The sequence below is a fragment of the Mizuhopecten yessoensis genome, unplaced genomic scaffold (assembly GCF_002113885.1).
Source record: "Mizuhopecten yessoensis strain PY_sf001 unplaced genomic scaffold, ASM211388v2 scaffold10275, whole genome shotgun sequence".
Lineage (NCBI taxonomy): Eukaryota > Metazoa > Mollusca > Bivalvia > Pectinida > Pectinidae > Mizuhopecten > Mizuhopecten yessoensis.
The window spans coordinates 1,930,326-1,951,573 of NW_018408465.1; the positions used below are offsets into that span (position 1 = coordinate 1,930,326).

Below are 21,248 nucleotides of genomic sequence, written 5' to 3' on the forward strand. Positions count from 1 at the left end.
CCTTCGACATGTTATTTCAGTGTGATAGTACTATAAAGTCGGCATCAGATCCGCACTATTACAAAGAGGCAAGTACACCAACATACCCTGTCTCCGGCACTCATACATGGAGACACGTCCTTAAATAACCATAGCTGTTAATAAGACGTTAAACAAAATAAAACAAAACCTCATATTTTCTGTGATTTGAGAACTAGTGTATGATACCTCGTGTCTTCTGTGTGTAGAAAACTGTGTAGGTATTGTGTAATGTTTCGCGCCTGCTGCGTCTTCTTGAAGATTGTTTTATTATTTTTCGTCACTGAAGTGTCGAGATGAATGGTATATGATGCCGCGTCTTGATGAATGTTCAATGATGCTACTCCTCATCCTTTTTCATCTATATCATCACTATACTGTTTTATACATTTGTACCGCCAACCGGTAGCGTGATAAATGCATTATCATGGGGTGTCAGGAAAAAATTGAGAACGACTTGAGAACAACTTGAGAATGGAACGTAAAGAACGTCTGCACACGTCACATGACGTCCTACACTATAAACTAGTAATTACAAAAGGGTGATCCGCGTAAGAAAATAGTCCGCAATAACAAATTATTATAAAGTCATGAAATGTTTTTTGAAGATAACAACATCATTTGGTGCGTAAATGTGCATATCGAGAAGCTAATGACGATAACAAGTCTTTTTTTGTTTTTAGTTTTAAGGTTCAAGGTTTTCATTTGGAAGATAGAGAATGTAGTTGATTTTTTTATGAATGGAGAAATATATAAGGAAGTGATATATGTAGATGATAAACAGTTTATCACACAACTTTTTCAAACTTTGCCGTTGGAATAATTTCTTCATCGTTTGTATGTGGATAACTGATCGAGTCAACCAGTGGTGGCCTCTGGATTTGATCCACGTGTTTGCGATGAGAAAATTGTTCTCACGACAAACCATGTAAAACTGCCTTGAGGCATCTGCATATTATTGACTTTGTAATGAACCCGTATTAATCCATCGTGATACTGACCGTCAAATGAAGCTATGTATCTCCTGTGTCCTTATAACGGTTCCATTTTACATATCTTTTTTTCGTCTTATAAACAATGTCCTTCTTAATTACAAGAAATGCTTCCCATGCCAGTGTGCAGCGTAATTACCTTTCAGATATACCGGGGTAACTGACCAGAGTTAAAAGATAAGAACAACGCCCCCTTTATATACGGATTGTTCCTTGGTTTTTTAATTATTAAACAGCTGGTCCAAGAGTTGGTTTACGTATACACACCTTAATTAAGAGTTGACAATGTTTCATATTACCTTTCGAATAAAGACAAACACAGTGAAATTATTCGATCGTATATATATATATATTTAAAATCGCGAGTTATGTTTTCCGTTGGCGAGTTAATAACCTAATTGAAGGTCAATAGCCTACGGAATGGAATTCTAGTATTTAGTTCTATTATTAATAATCCTACATTTACGTATATTTCTAAAAAAATGATAGTATCATGTTTTGATATTATAGTCATGCGCAAACAATGAACCACGCACAACTCCATGGGAAGTTTACAGCCGGTGCATGCCATTCGGCGCTCACAGCTAGCATTCAACACTTCTAGCACTGCCGTACCACGTACTCATTTACAGCTGAGTAGACTGAAGCAAGCGGAGTCTACTATCTTGCTCAAAGATACAATACAGTGTATCTATCATATTCTTTTTAAACACTGTTGAAGTGGGGAAAACGGACTTAAAGGATTTAAGAAGCTTTCATAGTTTATCCTTTTAGCATGTCAGGAATTATATACCTTTCTAAAACGTCACAAATATTTGTCTTTCTAGAACATCATAAAATATCAGTCAGGAACGTTTTATCCTCATTAAATCCGTGAAAAGTACATCACCCTTTAATGCCAGGCTCACAGTCGGTGTACACAAATCGGGACACATTTTAGTTAAATATCAATGTATTGTAAACCATAGTATCATTTCAATAAAACATTTGTTAGTTCATCTTTCATGAATAGAAGCCATCGACCTTTCTTTTCTATTACTGTACAAATTGATATTTTCGACTTGTGAATGTATAAATAGTACGCGAAATACTATCAGAGTCTTAAAGGTCCTTGAACAGGCGTATCTGTACCCTGAAAGAGGCAGTTTGGTAGTTTGGCTGAAATTAGGCGATAAACAATCAATATAAGCAGACAAATACACATGGTTCAAATATTTTATAATCAGAGGAAGTTCTGATTATTTTTTTCTTCAAAATAGCTGTACTTTTGAAAAAATATAGGCTTCCGAAAATGATATCCAAATTATTACTGTACATAAATTAAGAAAGTTTTATTTTCGTGATTATTTTTCAAATTTAAGCTGCCTATGCGACCATTATCAATAATCAATCAAGTCGATGTACAGTTAGATTGATTTAAAAGTATCATCGAGTGAAAATTGCATACATAAAACTACTTCTTTGCTTTGCATAAGAGTTTCTGGAGCCCTTTTCCCACAAGTGTTCCGTTTTGGGTACTGTCCTCTTATGGTAGCTTTCGTTTGTTCTCCCCATTGTTTAAGTGTTTTCTTTTCCTGTATATATTGCCTTTATAATAATGATAATAATTCGAGGTTCTTATATACCGCTTTCTCACAAACCTAGCTCGTAAGTCATCTAAAAGCGGTTCACAAATTATTATCCGTGGTTATATGGCATTTGCAACCAGCCAATAGCTTGCTCAACTCCCGTAGGAGCACACAACCGGTGCTGCCATTTAGGCGCTCACAGCTATCATTCAACATTCCAAGCACTGCTCAACAAAGTAATAATTTACAGCTGAGTAGACTGGAACAAGCGAAGTAAAGTATATTGTTCAAAGATACAGCACGGTGCCGTGCCGTGACTCGAACCTGCAACCCTTCGGTCACGAGCCCGGCGTCCCAACACTAGACTACCGTGTCTGTGTTACAATACATTTGCCTTTTCTGACAGTGATGCCCTTGGGGCGGAAAGCATCGACATACGATAAGTTTTGAAAAATAAATAAACAAATTCAAATTGTATCAGGTAATGTATGCATTTTCATTTATTTACTCTTTTTTATTGACAATGACACAAACAAATGACTCATTCAAGGTTTTTATAAATATAGACTTATCCGTGTTGTTTCTATATCTACACATCTATCTGGGACTAGGCGGGGGTAACCTATCACGTACTAATCTATCTACACACCTCGCGTGTTTTGGATCGGTCAGATGGAAGGGGAAAGGTCCGAAGGGATTTTGTGACGTGATGTGATATTTAGGCCAATGAACCAACACCAAATCCATGGGGTCCGAAATTCTTCGCATAGCATCCTGAAACGACAAAGGAAAACAGCGCCATATAATATCTTAATAATACATAATGATAGTAATAATTCGAGGTTCCTATATGCTGCTTTATCACAACCTAGATCGTAGGTCGCCTCAAAGCGGTTCACAAATTATTCGGAGCTGCCATTTCGTCGCTAATGGCTAGCATTCTACAATTCTTGCACTGCCCAACCACGTACTCATTTACAGCTGAGTAGACTGGAACAAGCGGAGTAAAGTATCTTGTTCAAGGATACAACACAGTGCCGTGACGTGACTCGAACCCACAACCCTTCGGTCACGAACCCGACGTAGGTCAAGATTAAAAAAAAAAAAAAAAAACTTTTCAAAATATTTTTTCTGGTTTTGAGATCTTCCCCATCTCGAGTATCGTTTCTAAGGTAGTGCCGACATTTTAATTTGTCCTTGCTTGGTAACGAGTATGAGTCTTGCTGGATATTAAAAGTGCATTACCTGTCATACATGTACCGCTCATCACAAAACAAGAAAAAAATACAAATCTCAATTGAAAGCTTTTTAACTTGCACTGTCAGCTGTAATGTAAGTAAAACCTTGATCTACGTGGTATAAGTTTTATAAACTGATTTTAGCATTCCAAGTATGAACTTGACCTACGTGATATATGACCTTGACTTGTTTTGTTTTACTTTAGTATACCATGATGTACCTACCTTTGCAGTATATGTCCCCTTCGTGTTCGGACATGGTATTGTAGTCGATGCTTTTATTACATGACTTACATTTGGAGCAGCTTTTATGAAAAGCCTGTAAAACAAACATAAATTTGATTTATAAATAATTTCATTTTGGATATTGCCTTAATATGTATAATATATATGTAACATTTGATATAGCACCCTATCTAGCTAACATAAGCCACGCTAAAGCGCTTTACAGTACATAGATATACAATTAATACAATTAGCATATACATTAATCAATACAATCAAGTGCTAGCTACTATTCCTATGCCACCGGGCTAATATCTCCCTATGTGTGTATGCCTCCGTGTGTACTAGATTAATCAGGATAAATCGTATAACCAAAAACAAATAGACATGATGACGTCGTATATTTCAATATTTGGCTTTTTTTTATAATTCTAACTTCTGATTGGTTGCTGCAAAATTTGTTTAATTATTTTGTCAAAAATAAATCAATATTCACCATTTATGAACTAAAAAGAGTTGTCTGTCTTTTATAATTAAATTTGCGGATGTATGCAAATTGCGCACATTTTTCGGTATACACCGTATACTCCAAAAACTGGCCTTTTCTTTTGATAAATGAATAAATAAATAAATAAATAAATAGAAATAGAACATTCTTCAGTACATTTTGTATTTTTGTCTAAATCACTATTGTGTACTATAGTAAGTATTGAACCAATGAAAATAAATGAAAATAATAAATAAGTATACAACATTTGATATAGCGCCCTATCTAGCTAGAATAAGCTACTCCAAAGCGTTTTACAGTACATGGATATACGATTTATATAATCAATTACATATAAATAAAATGCAAAACAGTAATCAATATAATTTTGAGGAATTTGCAGGAGATGCCTTATCAGGCGATAACTACTAGATATATGCCACCTGGCTAATATCTCCCTATGTGTGTATGCCTGTGTGTGTGCTGAAGATGTATCGTGTTCTGTTTGTAGTGGGAATTGCTTTCAACTGCATCTTTTAAAGTGCCACCTCACTTGAACGCTACAGCACAGATACTGCATCACCTACCGCAGCCCATTTTATATTCCAACTGATTTTTTGAAATTGTAGATAGAGGCTTAGCAGAGGTTCAAGTGTTGAAATCAAATGGTTTACAGAGCTGACAGATAACAGGGTAACGAATGATCGCCATTTTTAATTAGTTCTAGTACCTTAAACTTGACAAAATTACGCACACTAAATTTATTGCAAGCTCGCCTGACTAGGCAATGTATTTTATTGAGAGAGTTTGGGAGGTTGCTTCACCTATATAAAAGATCTAACAAATCATATTCATGACAATGATAAATGAAGACATAACTTTCAATAAACAATATCAGCGTTATCGTTAATGCTGTATTAATATCAAATGAAGCTAACAATGCAGTGGACGCCAAATGGTACAAGATGACAATGTATTCTTGTAAAATGTATAAAATACATTGTATTACTACCTTGGACCAAACCTTTGAAAATGTATAGTTCAGTTACTGCTAAGACTGCTGAAACAGAAGAAAGCTATTTGAATGTTCCACTTAACCCTGTCACCACTGTAGACCAAAATGGACTCATCCAGATCAATGCATTGAAGAGTCTACTAAAGTTACATGGGGGTGAAAGGGTACACTAAGTGTTCGATTTTTTTGTCTGTCTGAGCTTTATCAGGAAAACAATGACGTGCATTTTGGGAGTGATTTCTTTATATAGTTCGGTCTCATCCGAGTTGACGAATAAGTGATTTAAATTAACCACTGGACACTAACTATATATATATATATATATGTGTGTGTATTTTTGTATTTATGTGTCTAGTTCCGATCCGTATCGCTAATGCAATCCTCTTTATCTCATCGGTGTCTTAAAACTAGTAAATATACGCTTTATCAACGTTAAAAAAAATAACAAGAGTGTGTAAAATGTCTACTCACGATACTGAGGCCAATTGCCTTCTCGTTTTCGTAGACGGTCTTTCCACATCTGGGGCAATGGGGACCCGGACCGGTGGAGACTCCAACATGACCCTCGGTAGGCTTGTTACTGTAAACAAGGTTAATACTTGTATATGCTTTTTAGGTCAGTGACAAAATTAAATCTATAACGTTAATATTTATCGTGCAGCATTTCGAGGCATAATTTTATGTTTATTCTAATTTCCTCGCAGATTCTTTTTTTAAAGCTGCCAGAAAAGGTCAAGCATTTTCATCCTGCAGAAAACCATGACCTCATTGCTCTCAAAATTTAACACTTTTTCTTAAATGTCAATTCTTTTAATACAGTAAAGGACGTTCCCATTATACTGTGGACAATGTGGTCGTTTAACTGTGTTTCTGAACATTGCAGTAGTGCATTAGACAAAAACAGAAATATCATGTCAAGCCGGGGGAACACTTTGAGACGCAATGTTCTTAATACAGATCAACAAAATACGGTTACATTACCTCGCGTGACTTATAATAGCAAAGATGGCTACCAGTACAAACATCTGTCAGTATGCTTGCTACTGACTTTTAAAGACAGCTTTGCATCACTAACGGCGAAAGAAACAAAAGAATTGTGCGCTTCATTGCTCCTCCTAGATTTCACCACGATATTGTGCGCCAAATGTTTGTCTTCTCACGGATTGTTTTTATTTAGGAGAAGGTGTGGGCATGCTCACTCAGCACATAAGGTTTTCAGCACATGTTTTATTAAATGTGTTTTAATTGATATAGAGCTAAAATTATTTAGACATTTTTTAGACTTGAAGAACTACAGGGGAAAACTTAAAATCTGTTGTTTTGCAGACACGTATCACAGTGAGACCTCGACCTCGATATAACGTCCCGTTTCATTTGCCACTTCGCTTACCGCCAATTTATTTACATGCATACTTCCCTCAGGTTATCGCTGAACTCCTTTATAACGCCATAAATGTATCTGCACAAATGATGGCACTATAACGAGGTTTTACTGTATTAATCATTTTCCAAGCCAACTAAATTTACTTCGTCATTTATTGTTTCGTTTTGGTTTTGTTTTCCGTTTGCTTACCTCATTTCTCCCTTCTTTACGCCGTGCTGAGCGCCGGTTTCCGTGCTAAGAGCACCGGCTCCGCCACCGAAGCCATATCCCTTAGGTCCGAAGCTCTTGCCGTGGCAGTTCTTGCAATACACTAAACCGTCATGTGCTGCTACGGTGGTGCTGTCGAGCATCTTGCTGCATACACCTGTGGATAACATCAATTAAACCATAAAGTCAGGTGCAGAAATAATGTAGTATTTCTAAAACAAAATTGCAGAAATCATAAAATATATTTCAAACAAAAATTTCATTAAAAATGAAATATTTCAAACAAACAACTTCAGTGATAACGAAATGTTTCGCAAAAACTCAGCAATGATGAAACATCTCAAACAATATATTGTAGTACAAACACTGTTCAGCAGTTAATGAATTCAGCAGTATTTCCTGCGAAATCCTTAATATTCGTGGGATTTTTAATTTCATCGATTTCGTGGGTAATCTTCATTAACGAATCTATAGGTCCACGCAGTAATTATAAGTTTGATATAAAGCATTTTTCCTTTTGAGTGGGTACTCGTAATCCACGAATTCATGTACCCACAAAATGGTGTTTTGTCGGGAAACCACGAAATTTAGGCCCCACCAAAATATCTGATTTCACAATACATATTGAACACTGTGTCAAATTTCATAATACTTGTATTGTACCATGCGGTTGTATAGCAATTAATTAAAGTCTTTATCTTAAAGTTGACGATGAAATATATTCGTTCTGTTTTAAATAATTCCGTATACTTATGTACTGGTACGTGAACTCTAATATGTTTATATCCTTGACAAGCTAGACAACTTGTTTTTAGAATAAAACCTAAACGGTACATCATGTCCGATTGGGTAAACAGCACTCCCTCCGAAAGACAAGAGCAAAATTTCGTGATTTATGTTCAGTAAGAATTTAAACAACCCGCTACACAACTGTTCACTGTTCCTTGAAAGGCAAACCTAAACACGGCAGCATGTCTTACCAACCGGTTACTTATTTCTTACAATACCAGCGACATCAGACTAAATTGCCAAAAATACCCAAGAGGATGTTGGAGACTTGAATGGATTATGCAAGACCACATAGAGGTGCCAATTGTTGCGATGGTTCAATCAGATACATTTTGGTCTCTTCTATAACTCATAAAAATGGCCTAGAAAATAAACACGATTCTGCAGATGAACTTGTACTATATCAATACGATCTCTCAATGGTATTATTTTACCTCATCTTTATTAACTCGTGTCTGATTTGATAATATTGATCATCACATATAAAAGGTAATAAAACATCATATTGCCCCCACGCGCTCCAGTTTTCTCCGATTATATTTCTTCTGTAGAAACATCGGCAAGATCCACACCACAACTTAGTTCCGAATGACGGAACCAGACGACAACAATGGCGCGTCAACCTGATCACCTCTACTATTGTGTTATTGTTTTTGATTTTTTCCTTCGGCATAACATTGTCCATGCAGTAGGAAATCACGATTCTGTGTTTCTCCTCGATTAATCCAGTATCACTCGGGCTTCGCCCTCGTGAAACATGATTAACCTCGGTGAAACAAAGAATCGTGTTTCCTACAGTAGAGGCAATAACTATTTTATTATGTCGGAAAAAATAGCAATAACGCACTAATATTGATGATCAGGCTAAAGCGCCATTGGTGTCGTCTGCTTCCGCCATTCGGATCTAGGTTGTGGTGGCTCTTGTCCTACATTAAGGGCAAAACATGTATAATGAAGAGACTCACCGCAGACGAAACAGAACTTGTGCCATTTCTGTCCTGCTCCAATTCTTTCCTCGGCAGCATATACGGACTTTCCACACTTCGGACACTTGGCCTGCTCTGGAGGTTTGAATGGCATTGTACTAATCTATAGGGTGACTATCTGGAGAGAAAAAAAAAAGAACAAAGACGGTTGGGTTATTATTTGCTTAACGTCCTATCAACAGCTAAGTTCATTTAAGGATGTGCCTCCATGTGTGTTGTGTATGCGTGTTTGCGCGTTTGTGTGCATCAGGCATTGCATGTTGTTATGCTTCCCTTCTTGTGATAGCGCGGATCTGATGCCGACTTTATAGTGATATCTCACTGAAATCCATGCCGAAGTCACCCAGCATCGCATCCCGCGCGGTCACAATATACTGACAATGAGTGGACCAGCTGGTGAGACTACCCTTAATGCTGAACGTTAAGCAGGGAGCAACTGACGTATTTAAGGAGTTCTCACCTATGCGAACGTTAAACATTGAAGCCCAACGTGAGATTTGCTGAGCAAGGCGTTAGAAATTTAAAAGTAGTTAGAAGCAGAGAGAAATTAAAAGATCCCAAATATTGTAATGAGTGCAGCAGATATATCTTGGTCGCTTTTGTGTCCCCAAATAGAGGGCACATAAGCAAATCCCGAATTCTGCCTCTTACGATACATGAAGTGGGTAACAGCAGGTGTGTTCTCGTCCTAGCTGTATCTAGATGCTTCGTAACTCTCTGTGAGGTTTTAGTGACCTGCATGGCTCTATATTACATCATTTATATTTCATTTTTTTTTCAAAATCGTACCAGTCACCACATTTAATAATTAAATTTTGTACCTAAAAGTTGTAAACTGTTAATGTGTTAAAGGGTTTAATAAGTACTTCCCTATTTTGCTACAATTTTACACATATTTCGGAACATTTTGAGCATAGTTATAATTATAATGAGCTTGGGTACCACTGATGTGCCGTAATTGAACGACATGTTCATACGGTGCAGAAACTGCTGACTTACATTGGCATATTACATTTTTCAATAAATGCTTCTATACTTTGTAATCATTCATTTGTAATTGAACAATGTTTTAGAACCATCAGTAATGTAATATGTAGTGCATTATTTAAATACACTAATTCACCATGTCACCGGCACACGTACACACATAATTAATATAATAATTCGATGTTCGTATATGTATGTCGTCTCAAGGCGGTTCACAAATTAGTATCCGTGGTTAAAGGGCCTTTGCAACCAGCCAATACCTTTCTCAACTCCATGGGGAGCATACAGGCGGAGTTGCCATTTCGGCGCCAACAGCTAGCATTCAATAATTCTAGGACTGCACACATGCACGCATACACAACACACGTGAATGTACGTCCTTAAATGACCTTAGCTGTTGATAGGACGTCAAACCCTGTGTACAACCAAGCATTATATAAGAAGAGAAAAGAGAAAAAAATACTTAAGATTACATACCCTACACATTCCTGAAGCAAATACCATTTTAAAATTCTCCTACTTACTCTCTATGAAATGTTATTTTAATTTTTGTGAATTTGTTTATCACATAACATTATATAACTATGTAAATGTATTAGTTGGAGTGCAAATTCAATCCTGGACGGAAATGTTACATGTATGTACGGTATATATCGTCAAAGAAGTAATATCAACGGTAAAATCCCATATAACATTGGATCTTTACAAACGTATGACAGAAAGGTACGAATTACTTAAAATTGGTATATGGGATAAGGAAATAAGTGAGTGTAGACAATATGATATCCAAAACGAAATTAAAGGGAGGGCACTGTATATACATACGAAAAACCAGAGTGTAGTACGTGGGGCAGGAATCCTTAAAATAATTTAAATTCTGTCCGTAATGTTTCTTTAAATATCCACCAGCAAAGAAGCATATAGCTATAGTGTATACAGCATATCACGACATATGTGGAGGGCACGTACGTGTAGCTGATAACAAGCCTGTTATTTATCTCCGAGATCTTCCTTAGTGCACGTGTACTGATGCACCTTAAACGCCACGGGGGAGTTAAGATGAAAATATCATTGTTAGTTTTATTTATGTATTTTTTTTTTATAAATGTTGAATATAATTGTTATGACACATAAAAGTGTAGAGATAATGTACATGTACCTATAATGTTACACTTTGACACATTTTCGACTGTGCTTTGCAAAGAAAATATTTATTTATTGATGAATTAGAAAGATTTTCTAGTCTTCATTTAAGATTCCATTTTTTTTAAAAACCAAGGGTTCTGCTCTTAGTATCACATACAACGTATCTTCTTTGCAGAAAAAAGGTGTTTTCAGAAGCAGAGCCATTGGTCTCCAGAACCGTTGTTATCTCCTATACGGAACACATCGCCCCGATTACAATTCCTTTCATCAAAGAATGATTGAATCGGCCGATGTGTTCCGAATGGTTCAATCTAGAGAACCTTGTTATCTTCGGAACCCTTGTTATCTTTGGATCCCCTGGGTTTCTAAGATATTGAATTCGATGTCTTTACACATGATAGAGTCAGTAAAGGCGTGGCAACAAGTGATAGATGGTATGTGTAGATTATATCTAAAGGGAATCCGGTATTACGACATTGCATGCATGTCTTGACAACCAGGCCACTGTACGCGTTGTCTCTGTTCTATACGTAAGGGGATTATAATCCATAAATAGCATTAATTATCATCTCAAGACACGTTAATACGGGTTATTATCAGGCATCATCCGAGACATGCTATACATTATCTGCTAAAAGTCGGAAGATGACAGCTCACACAAGAAAAGATATATATTTTGTAATGACATCAAAATGGTTTAGTGAACCTAGGTACATGTAATGTGTCGGAGTATGTGATGCTTACCGTACAAAGACATGGTTTTGAGAATAGAAATCTCCTCAGTCTAATGAAACGTGAAATATCTGAACAGTTCAAGTTTGAAATAAACAAAAAATACCCATTATAAAATCGTTTTTAACGACACAAAAACGTATCAGTGATTTAGTTTAACGTTTGTTTCCTGATAAATGGAATTTGTTCTAGCACTTTTTATATGAAATACCAGTTTAAATATATATGCTCTCTATTAGCCAAACATTGTATATTATTAACGTTATATGGATTTTATCAGAAGAGAAAATGAATATGAGGACTTTAAATATGATGGGGGGTAAGTATGTTGGAAAAGGAACCGAAGGTTATTATTTAGCACATTTCCTTTTAAATTACAATGTTTATGTCATATTTTTCAATTCAAACTACGGACATGCCTTTATTACATACTTCATTAAGGTTGATAATAAACTTACCCTACACGAAATAAACACCGTTATTTCATCAACACTGTCTTCTAAGCAACGACCAGCAAACTGCACTGTATGGTGTGTATTTATATGTCTTATATATACTTGCAAAGTGTTGTGTAACTCTTGAACGATTATTGTATATATATATTGTTAAATATCTTTTTTTTCAGGTTACATTTGCAGCTAGTATACCAGGTATGTGTTGGATATCATTATGAAACCAACAATTTGTTAAATGAAATCGGAGAGGAAATAAATTGAAACTCAATTGCAAGGAAACAAAAGAACCTAAATATGAGTGGAATCAAGATTGTAAAACCGACATCCTTTTATGTAGCAGAACAGGGCAGGTATAGTGTCGAAGAAAACCCGGAGACCATTATGATATGTCAGGCTACAGTATCTTCCAAATAGACGAAAAAGAACGACGAATCAGAATATGAATCAAAGATGGCTGTTTTTGGCCAGCTGTAAATTTATCAGACGCTATTCCCCGCTTTGAGATGCGAGGTTTTCTATACATTGTACCAAAATATCTCTCTGCCAAACTTCCTTCACATATTTCAAGGTATTACTCATCCCTCAGTTTCACCTTCAAGTGTTCCAGCAGACGATACACAGGCTAATAACATCAGCACGTGCAAAGTGCGCGTGCCAAACAATCGCCGGGTTATCAATGTCCTTGTACATGTGTACGCACTACAATATCCTAACCAGAAACCACTCTAGGCTATCCCGTTAATGTGATTTACAAAGGTGGTTTATCGGTTAGTTTATTGGTCAGTTTATCGGTTATTTTAGTTTCCGACTGATGGATTCGTCGGACCACATACAGTACGTACCTGCGTTAGACTGATAGGCGTAATGAAGACTACATGTTTTGTTGTAATCAGTACAAGGTATGCTGCAGCGCATTAGGTGAAAGTTTGCGTAAGTTGAATACTTTCCCAAATTACGTTCGACTCTGCAATAAAGGTGGAATCTGTGTGGGATGCATCAGTATGCGTTGACGGATCGAAATTACATCTGAAGTACCGATATCTTCTTAAGTGGTATACTTCCCGCAGTAACTGTTACAGAGTCCCGAGGTATTTCTTCATCACCTACTTAGGTTGTCTAACACAAGTACTATTGGAAGAACAATTTCATGTTTTACCGCTCTTCATCTGTAATGCATAGTGTTTGCATATTCTGGAATTTGCCCTGTCATCAAGTGCTTCACATTTGGAACATCTCGAATGATTCATAATTCAGATTCCATAATTCATCTGAGGTGTTCCGAATGAACTTTTATTGTGTAAAAACACAATAAAAGTTTTTCGTTTCTCACCAACAGGTAAGTTGCGAGTTGTTTATATACGTACTAGAACGGTTTTTCCAAATGTTTATACAAATACCGTTGTTACTGAACTTGCTGGCAGCTCATTAGTCAGGTGTTTTAACAAATAATAGAGTTGTTTTTACAATTGTATTTACGTTGAATAGATCGTATTTTGAAGGTAACATTATGTCTTCTTGAAGAAAGAAGTCATTATCGGGACTTGCGGCTCGGGACTTGCATATACGTCTCTGACTATAGTATACACGAAATGCTAGAAGAAAAGATAATTGTTCACATATCGTAGGAAAATGAGTTTTAGTGTATAAAGTCCTGCGGTCGTGGACCAAACACTGCATTCTGCACTCTAGTCTTTGTAAATCGCATATTTCAGTTTGATCTGGTGCTTAAAACGACGTTACTAAGACATTCAAAAACACGCACAGGCATTTGATGATTTGTTTTTGTCAATCAAAATTATCCTAACAATAAGAGTTCAAACCCTACTCGTATAAAACTGATATTTTATATGAGTAGGGTACAACTTCTTATTGTCAGGACCATTTTCATTGACAGAAACAAAATGGTATTTTATATGAGCAGAATGTGACATGTTATTGTCAGGACCATTTTAATTGACATAAAAAATGCCTGTGGAAACACAGTATCATATATATTATTATGAATTAATTTCATAAGTTGTGTTGTTGACAAACCTTTTTATTTTTCAGCTTTGAATTTGGTATTGTGGATGAGGATTAGCTAGATCTGCTGGAAGAACAGTTCAATGAATGTAGAATGTAACTTAACATCATTAAAATATTTAAGTTCTAATTTAATATCTCTTTTTCTTATATTTGTTGCGAAAAAAGCCGTCGCGCACTATGACCCTCTTTTTTATTTCCAAAAGAGGGTCATCACCCTCTTTTAGTATGTCCGGGGATGGCAGGTATGATACATGTTTCCATTGATATGTCCTGTCGAATACGGTGTAGCTTAAGCAGAAAACGCCGTTTGTAAAATTAAGTGTATACCTGAACACATAACGAGTACTCTACAGCATCAAGTATAAGGTTAAAGACAGGTAAGTACTCGTTTGGTGTTTAAAATGTTATTTTGGAAAGCTTAAACCAAAATTTCTCTTTTTAAACTAAGTTCGTGAAAAAAATAAAATTGGTTTTCATTTCATGAAATATGTTTTTGAATTATTTTTCGGGAATAGTGCAAAACCATTTCCGTAGCTGTGTTTTAAATAAATACAATTCCAAATGTACTCTCTCTTCCAAAATACCGTGTGTTACATGTATCATTCAGTGAACGTATAAGAGTCGTCGTTAATAGAACTCCCTCCTGAACAATCCGTTGAGAATTCTAAGGTTTCAAAAGTCGACAGAGAGGATAACGGTGTTGTATGTGTTGTTTGTACTTACGTCACTGTACCCAAATCGGGACACTTTTTATATAAATATAAATGTTATTTATACCATACTATCAGTTCAAAAAAATGTTTGTTAATTTTTCATAAATAGATACTATCCACTTTACATTTCTATTACAGGTTGGTATTAAGGGCGCGTGGTTCTATAAAAAGAACGCGAAATACCATCAGAGGTTTTTTTAATACGTAGGCCCTTGAACCGGCGTTACTATACCCTGAAAGGAACACTTCCTGTATTTTGGCGAATATTTTGGGATAAACTATTAATATCGGCAGAAAATATCCATAGTTGGATTATTTTATAGTCAAAGAGGGTTCTGATTGACTTTTTTCTCCTAACTTGCATTTGTTTTGATAAAATAGACTTTTGAAAATGATATCCAAATATTCTTATCTTTAAATTGTCGATGCAACAATAATCAGCAGCCAATAAAGCTTAATACAGTTTAATTGTCATGAAAAGTATTATCAAATGAAAATTGCATACATAAAAGTACTTCTTTGCACTGAATGACAGTTTGGGCCGTTTTAGGTACAGGTACGGTAGCCAGTGGTACGTATGGAGAATATCTGCCGAACTCTTGTAATATAATAGCACAGCTATCTTGCAAACAGCATTGCCAGCTTTAGGATGCCTACTTGTAAAATTAGAATCTGTTATATTTGCCTAATTCTTAAAAATTAAATTTACATTTTCCAATATCACAAATATATACGCTAACTCACCATAAACTGTGATGACATTACTTTATCCATTTTTTCAGGATATTGAATTTTGAGAAGTTGTCTTGAGAGATAATAAAGCTATGAAGATTGATAGGAGGAAAACAAAGATATCACGTACTTTTTAGTAGAAATACCATCCCGGAAATTGGTTAAGTAGTCATAACGATGGATGCAATATCTTTTCGTTAACACTGAAGTACAGTATAAATGTAACCCTGGTTTTAGTCAATCGTTATATGGGTACTAATGTTTTACGTTAAAGACATCAAAGGTTATATGAGCGATAGATCAGATCTTGTACAATATGAAAGTTCGTAAAAATGGCCTGATGGGACGAAAGTATACCATCATGTTAAGACCAAACCTAGCATGTGTGTTTCGAATAAAATGTTTGAAAAATAGGGTGGGTCGTACGGGACTCTTTATTTATTTTTCTTATTGGGGAGGGGGTCTTAATTAATTAATTACAAAAGTTAGTTATTCAGACCGATTGATTGTATTTTTTTTTCATTATATTTTAGGTCTTTAAAAATTAATATGGGATTTAAATTTAGTTTTGATACCTGTCTATGAAACGATTTTCGGCGCGTTCGAATGAGACAAAATTGTTAGGTCCGAGGTAAAAACTAGAGTTGGTCGGGGTACCTGAAACATACGTCTTTCTTGGCCTTACGTGATAACTATACATTAGAAATAAGTTCACACTTTTATAAGAAATATTTTATCAGTAAACAAAGAGCGCCATTATTGTGATAAAGATTTCTAGAAACGATTTTTATCATGGTGCAGATCATATCAAATTTACTTGACATTTTCGTGGGTTTTTTCTCCCTATGTTTTTGCAAACACCAAATATTTCTTATGAACTACATGATAAAACAGAACATCTTTATTCCGTTATCGCCAGACTTAAGACATTCTGTAAGACGAATGTGCTTCACCAGACATCTACACACAAAATGTATATCTGTTAAACGTCGGATCTGGTATTCAAGTACATGTACATTGAGGTCCAATATACATTTAAAATTTTATTTCATACTTCTAAAACACGTCTCAATTTCATTTCACTGAGACGGGCAAAACTGAAACGGCTGGACTTCGTGTGAAATTAAAACGGATAGAATTTTTCATTTAGTATCTAAACTTTTTCTTCGGATATTGCGAAAAGCACACTTTTCAAGACTGTTGCAAGAACATTTATTATTCTTTGAGTCTTGAATTCTGCAATCATATATTTACATTTCCGCTGCAAGTCCCTATACAAACCCTGAACAAATATTGCATTCATGGTGCTATGAACGGAATTTGATTGATGTCATCTTGACGCTTCTCCTTCCACCTAGCATAGAATGCAAATATTTAGATGACGCGCGGCTGTTCCATTAATATCGTTTGCACTGACGGTACATATTTGTTTATGACGTGAATATTATATGTAAAGAATACTTACATTCATGGAACAGCCGAGCGTCATCAAAATGTTTGCTTCCTATACAAATAATATGTACAGATTGCGTTTCATGTGTACAGATTGTGTTAAAGCTACCTGTTGTTAACTTGTCAGAACTTATTATGTACCACTACCATACTGCAAACATTGGGAATGTATGCAGCACAAAGACAAGAATGCCTATTGCAAAAAATAAAGACATATATTTCATAGATATTGTATGTAACTATCAATTTGGAATGTAAATGTATGCATTGCATTGAGTAATTCTTGAACATTTATGCTGGTATGAATGCATAACTAAAGCTGAAGCAATATGGATGCTGAATTGATTGTTTGCTTGGTTTTTTGACTGTGTATTTGTTTGTAATCCGAACAGCAGCCAGTGTTAGACGAATGGCGACACCTCCGAAGATGTAAAGAATAGGAAAAAGAGAAAAAGAGAAAATACCGACACACACAAAAACCGGAAAGAGAGAGAAGTAACTAATAGCATCAAGCCATTAACTGATACCAGAACAGATATAGCACTGCCAGGAAGGTTTTTCAGGTGATTCATCCTTCCTCAGCATGCATGTCTGACAGACAAGAGAAAAAGATGTGCGTGTTGCTAAAAATAGTTCAAATAGCGATCGAGGGAGTTCTCTACCACTCCGCCGATCTATATCTATGTACAACAGATGACCTTTTAACCTTTCGAACTTTATATAAAAAAACAGATGTGCATGTGGAAATTGGTGTAAAAAGAATATGGTTTATTTCTACCTTAACTAATCAATCGTCAGAAACTGCTTCAACAGAAACTGTCGAGGAGACGGGGTCTGTTCTAATAGGGTATATAGTTTTGTATTGTACTACAACGCATTGTTTATAAAGAACAACAGATTTTCAAAATATTAGCGAAAAGGAACACTACAATTGTTTCATAAATACAAATTATATTCATCTTGAAAACATGGCATGAATAAGGTTTATGCTTTCAGGGACGTAGCTAGCCCTTGTTGTGAGTGGGTTCATTTAGGAGTAGGTCCAGGGCAGGGTCTTGGTAGGGGACAAGGGGATACAAAAATCAGTGCTTTGTTATGTGTTTGGTGGATTCAGCTAAGCTAGGCTTAAAGGCGAAGTAAAACCAATGTTACTATACAAATACAAATTCGATTACATTTTCATGTGTTAATTGGGACATAGATAATCAACACATGTTTGTATGTTATGGTAAATTATTTACCTCGAAAGAACAAAGAGTTAGAACACAACATATTCTCGGCCCTGTAACACCGTATATATTGCACCATAATACAATCACAAATGTTTATTGTTTTTTAAATAATAGTGTATATACTCACCATGTAGGTTAGGTGACAACGTTTGTTTGTTTATTTGATTGAGGATTTTAAGACCTCGTGACAGCTATGATATTATGCTTATGAACGATGGGGTCACTTTAAAGTGACATATCATAGAAATGTAGTAATTTGATAAGACAGCCTGACACTCCAACCAGTTATATGATTCAAATATAGAGGTGTCTAAAGTGAAAGTAGCCGAAAGAAAGTAGTCGATAAGAGAAAGAGAAAAGGAAAGGGGACGAAAGTAGACGGAAGTAGACGGAAGTGGACATTGTTACATATATTAAACCGTATAGGGTAAGGTAACCGGCATGTAGTTACAAGTAAGTTTGCCTTAATTATATGATTAAATGTTAAAAGTATATATATAGGTTGCGTATTTCTAAACATTTTCAGGTCAGTACTTATGGATCATATAGCACAACCAGTGACTATTTATGTGTGATTATGTATATATATTTATATCGTGTTGGGATTTTTTTGTAATCAGATGTGACAAACAGTGCTCGAATTATCAGGACAATACGCAGTATACACGTCAACACAACTAGCTATCAAACGAAAAAGTTCCGGAATGTGTGGAATCCTGTGTACACGTACGTGTACAGCACGTAAAACTCATCAAAACATTGTCAAGTATGTCCAAAGAAATTCGCCATCTTGTCATTTCCTTTTCCCCCCCTCCAGATCGGTCAGGTCGGTGACTCAATTTGGCAAGCACGTAAGAGCGCGTTAACGCGTGCATAAACAATGTACATATGTTGGACGAGATGATATAGGAAGTCATTAATTTGCACGTGCTTGTTTGTATATATGTATACACCTATATCTAGCAGACGCTTGGTGTTTTTACTTCCTGTTTCCCCTCAGACGCCATCAGAAACATACTTCATGGCAAAATACAGCTCACAATAACACAAAGAAGAAAGAAAACACAGTTGTTTATGCAATTAAGTGCATATCATAAGAGGAAGGAAAATCAATAATTTATCGAAAACAATCTTTAAACCATTAGAAAATTACCGAACAGACTAATAAAAAAAATATAAGGTCTGACAGGGTCAGGCGGTAGACTCGAGGTATAGATAACACATTGTTTGGAATAGGTTTAGTGAAATCTTTTGAAACTAAGGGTAAACTTTTGTATTAAGAAGGTTCCGATTTCTTAGACACACACACACACACAAATCCATCCCACCCTTGTCTCTTTTTTCCAACTCCCTCATTTCTTTTTAAACTAAAATTTCTACAACCGTCATAAGCCTAGTTATCCGAAAGAAAAGTCTTGTTTTCTTTTCTCTTCTCTTCTCTTCTTTCTGCAACCGTTCCCACTGAACAACGTTTCAATGTGATTTCTATTGTTCTATATTTAAGTACATGAATTGACAAAATTAGCGTTTACGTCAACCTTTAAATTGGATTAACATTGTTTCGACCGAACAAAGAATATAAAACAATGTTAATATCAAAACTACATTAACAAGTTGTCTTACACTTTGAAAACGACATCCGGTAAAATTATGTGGAATAATAAATAACTCAATATTTAAAATATTATAATTAACACTAAAATTGGCGTAGGTATACAGTATTTCCGTAATTTTAGAACCCAATCAAACAAAATCATCAATAATATTTGTTTAACTTTACAACGCACCATAACAAAGTACCGGAGGTTCAATATAGTATAATATAACGCAAGAAGCTACCGATACATAATAAGTAATTAATAATCAGAGAGAAAATATGAATCTAAATAACAATGGGATTTAAAAACTAGTATACATACGAATCGATAAATCTATATTCCTTGATTGATTATTGATGCAAATGAACGTCGGAAACAAAAGCTGACTTACCGGTTCCAGTAGGTGTGTGAATGTTCAACTATGGGGAAGTATGGGTGCTGGACCTAATGTTATTGCGCAGCATTTTTTGCACACGATACCAAACTGTTAACTCACTTTCCAAACTCCTACAATTTTTTTCTTATTTTGCACACCACCCCAACTCTCATCGTTATTCGAGACATAAATGGGAGTATGACGTGAGTTTTCGTATTGTTGTACGATTTTGTCCTGTATCTCGGTCAGGAGGCCCTTTCTCTCCCTACTGGGCAGATTTGGCGGTCATGTGGAGTGACCAATAACAAATGTTTGACCAGTGTCATTGGGTCGTAATTAGGACCAGAGGATGTCGTTAGATTTTGAGATTGGAGTTTGTAATCTCATTACAAGTTACGCACGCTGTCCGACCCGTTTAAAGCGAACATGCGTGCTGCTCTCGTGCCTTAGGGCATGAATCAGCACGGTAGCAAGCATGTGTAAACAAAACCCCACACGTGTGTTAAAATGTATCAAATACTGTTATCTCTTATCAGTCCTGTTCACATGGTTTAGACATGCTATCCACGTCAGAAACTAGCAGACTTTACATTTCATCTGCTCAATCTTACCGCATACATTGCCATGGTATCCGACAGTTGTGTTTAATGGTGTATAAACAAGGTGTTCATATCTTCACTGTACATGTGCCATGCAAAAAATTCATCAGACATATCGCAAGTAAAAGAAACTTATTATTGACTGTTTACTGTGTAATATTATCTGGCTGAGAATACAAAGAAAACTACAAAACAGTTACATTGATAGATACACTGTTGGTGTCTTTGTGAACCACTTTCATATAAATTATAAAAAAACAATCAAACAAAACATACATACTTATTATTAATT

At 35.7% G+C, this 21,248-nt stretch overlaps 1 protein-coding gene across 1 annotated transcript; it reads right to left on the bottom strand.

The window, feature by feature from the left end:
- Positions 1-3,044: 3,044 nt before the first annotated feature.
- Positions 3,045-20,475, bottom strand: LOC110459941 (cysteine and glycine-rich protein 1-like). Its single transcript, XM_021512469.1, has 6 exons — positions 20,373-20,475; positions 8,889-9,027; positions 7,117-7,291; positions 6,015-6,123; positions 4,042-4,135; positions 3,045-3,352 (listed from the first exon to the last, which is right to left on the bottom strand). Exons 2-6 carry the CDS (start codon positions 9,001-9,003, stop codon positions 3,297-3,299), a joined length of 549 nt encoding a protein of 182 aa, XP_021368144.1. The 5' UTR covers positions 9,004-9,027; positions 20,373-20,475; the 3' UTR covers positions 3,045-3,296.
- Positions 20,476-21,248: the final 773 nt, after the last annotated feature.